Source organism: Barbatula barbatula (genome assembly GCF_947034865.1).
Source record: "Barbatula barbatula genome assembly, chromosome: 1".
NCBI classification, from domain to species: domain Eukaryota; kingdom Metazoa; phylum Chordata; class Actinopteri; order Cypriniformes; family Nemacheilidae; genus Barbatula; species Barbatula barbatula.
This window is the reverse complement of record NC_136766.1, coordinates 34774946-34776646: the sequence shown is the minus strand read 5'-3', so window position 1 is coordinate 34776646 and position 1701 is coordinate 34774946. Positions and strand designations below refer to the sequence as shown.

At 41.0% G+C, this 1701-nt stretch overlaps 1 protein-coding gene across 1 annotated transcript; it reads right to left on the bottom strand.

Moving 5' to 3' along the window:
• Positions 1–848: 848 nt before the first annotated feature.
• On the bottom strand, positions 849–1043 carry ctxnd1 (cortexin domain containing 1; the record flags this gene model as incomplete). Its single annotated transcript, XM_079469796.1, has 1 exon — positions 849–1043. Exon 1 carries the CDS (start codon positions 1035–1037, stop codon positions 849–851), a length of 189 nt encoding a protein of 62 aa, XP_079325922.1. The 5' UTR covers positions 1038–1043.
• Positions 1044–1701: the final 658 nt, after the last annotated feature.

The following is a 1701-nucleotide window of genomic DNA, read 5'->3' as shown; positions in this document are numbered from 1 at the left end:
ATACGGATGGATGAAAACATTCATTATTTGATGAAAGTCAAATTTGTGGTTTGGTCCCGAAAAACTGTCGTGGGGTGTTTAAACAACATTAGCACGAGTACACAATGACCAAAGATAACCAAAGGCCTGAAACATCAGTATTCAAATGCAAATGTTTGGTTATGTACAGTACTAACACGTTCTCACGTGGCACCAAAGTTTCCTTTAAATGTCTGTTTCACTAAACCGAATGTGTTTTTGTGTAGCTTTAGTTTAACTAGCTTTGACTAACTTGCTTGGCAAGCTGCTGAAAGAATGACTAATGAAGACAATTTATGTAAATGTTAACTTTAGCGCCCCCTGTGGCAATGCTGAGAATGCAACGCATAATTTTCTTAGGAACTGTAGTCTGACACAACTATGAAAACCGTGCACAAATTTAGCCAGAGTAGTAGCGTTTACGTTCACGTGTATGGTTTAGGCCTAACGTAGCATCTGAAATAAATATTATTCAATATTAAAAATACATTTGCAAACTTTGTGTTATGTCTAGGTTTGGTCCGAGGTCTTACTCAAAACTTTGTGTGCTTCGGTTGCGGGGCGACTGTGTGCTACTGAACGCTCGTGCAGGAAAGTATGAGTATCCCGAAATGATGTCTTCCTACCCAGGAAAGCGTTCTGACTTTTCGCATATACTGTATGTGCATGTGAGCATACGACCATGACCAACATGTAGATTCCACGGTCATGCGTACCGGCTGAAACATGATGCTGGGTTTCAGATTTCACTGCTTGATTTATAAATGCGTATGAAAGTTTAGCTGAGGTCATGTCTGAATGTTTCTTCCAGGAAGTGACTTCATGCCGTCTCAGATCTGTTCATCGTCCAGGTGTTGCTCCTCCCAGGTGGACGTGGGTATGGCGCTGTAGGGGTCCATGATGACTTTGGCACAGCGTATGATCATCGCCACCAGCAGCAGACAGAGGAATGCGAGGCATGCCAGGGTCAGACCCTGGTCCACGTCCACAAAAGCGGGGTCTTCCGTTGGTTCCTCCATCGCTTCGGTCTGTCCACATCGATCCGGGCGGCTGTTAACATCCTGATTGCTTATCTGTCGGTACAGAGAGATAGAGAGAGATAGTTGCCAAAACAAATCCTTGCGTGACACTTATTTTTGGGGTTGCTGGATTTTGATCTGAATCTCAAACCATACGTTTCACCATAGAACGAGGGAAGAATGTGATCTGTGTTGATCTCGAACGAGGAACCACTAACCTGCTCTGGGGATCACTAGCGAGAGTGATCCAAAACAAACTCCATAAAGTCAAATCTTCTCCTTTAAACAAGAAATTGGTCTTATATTTAAATGAAAACATCTGCTAAACGAATGAATTCCATATGGTAAATGTAGCATTTATAAATCATTAATGAGATCTTTAAGCAGGTTGTAATGTAATGAAAGTGCAATAAATGTAATGTAACACATTGCCATAAAAACAACGTGAATACATCATAAAGCAATAAAAACGTCGTGCATTAGACCCTTGTGTTAGTGCTGAACGCTGATGGGCAATTCTGTGAAAACGTCAAACCTACCATGAAAAAATGACGTTTTTAACAACGGTTTTACTTATGGTAACAGCACAGATTTTAACATGTGGTGGTTCAAATACCCTTGTGAGATCTCTCTTCAAATTTGTAAAGCGTTTGTTTTATTTTAG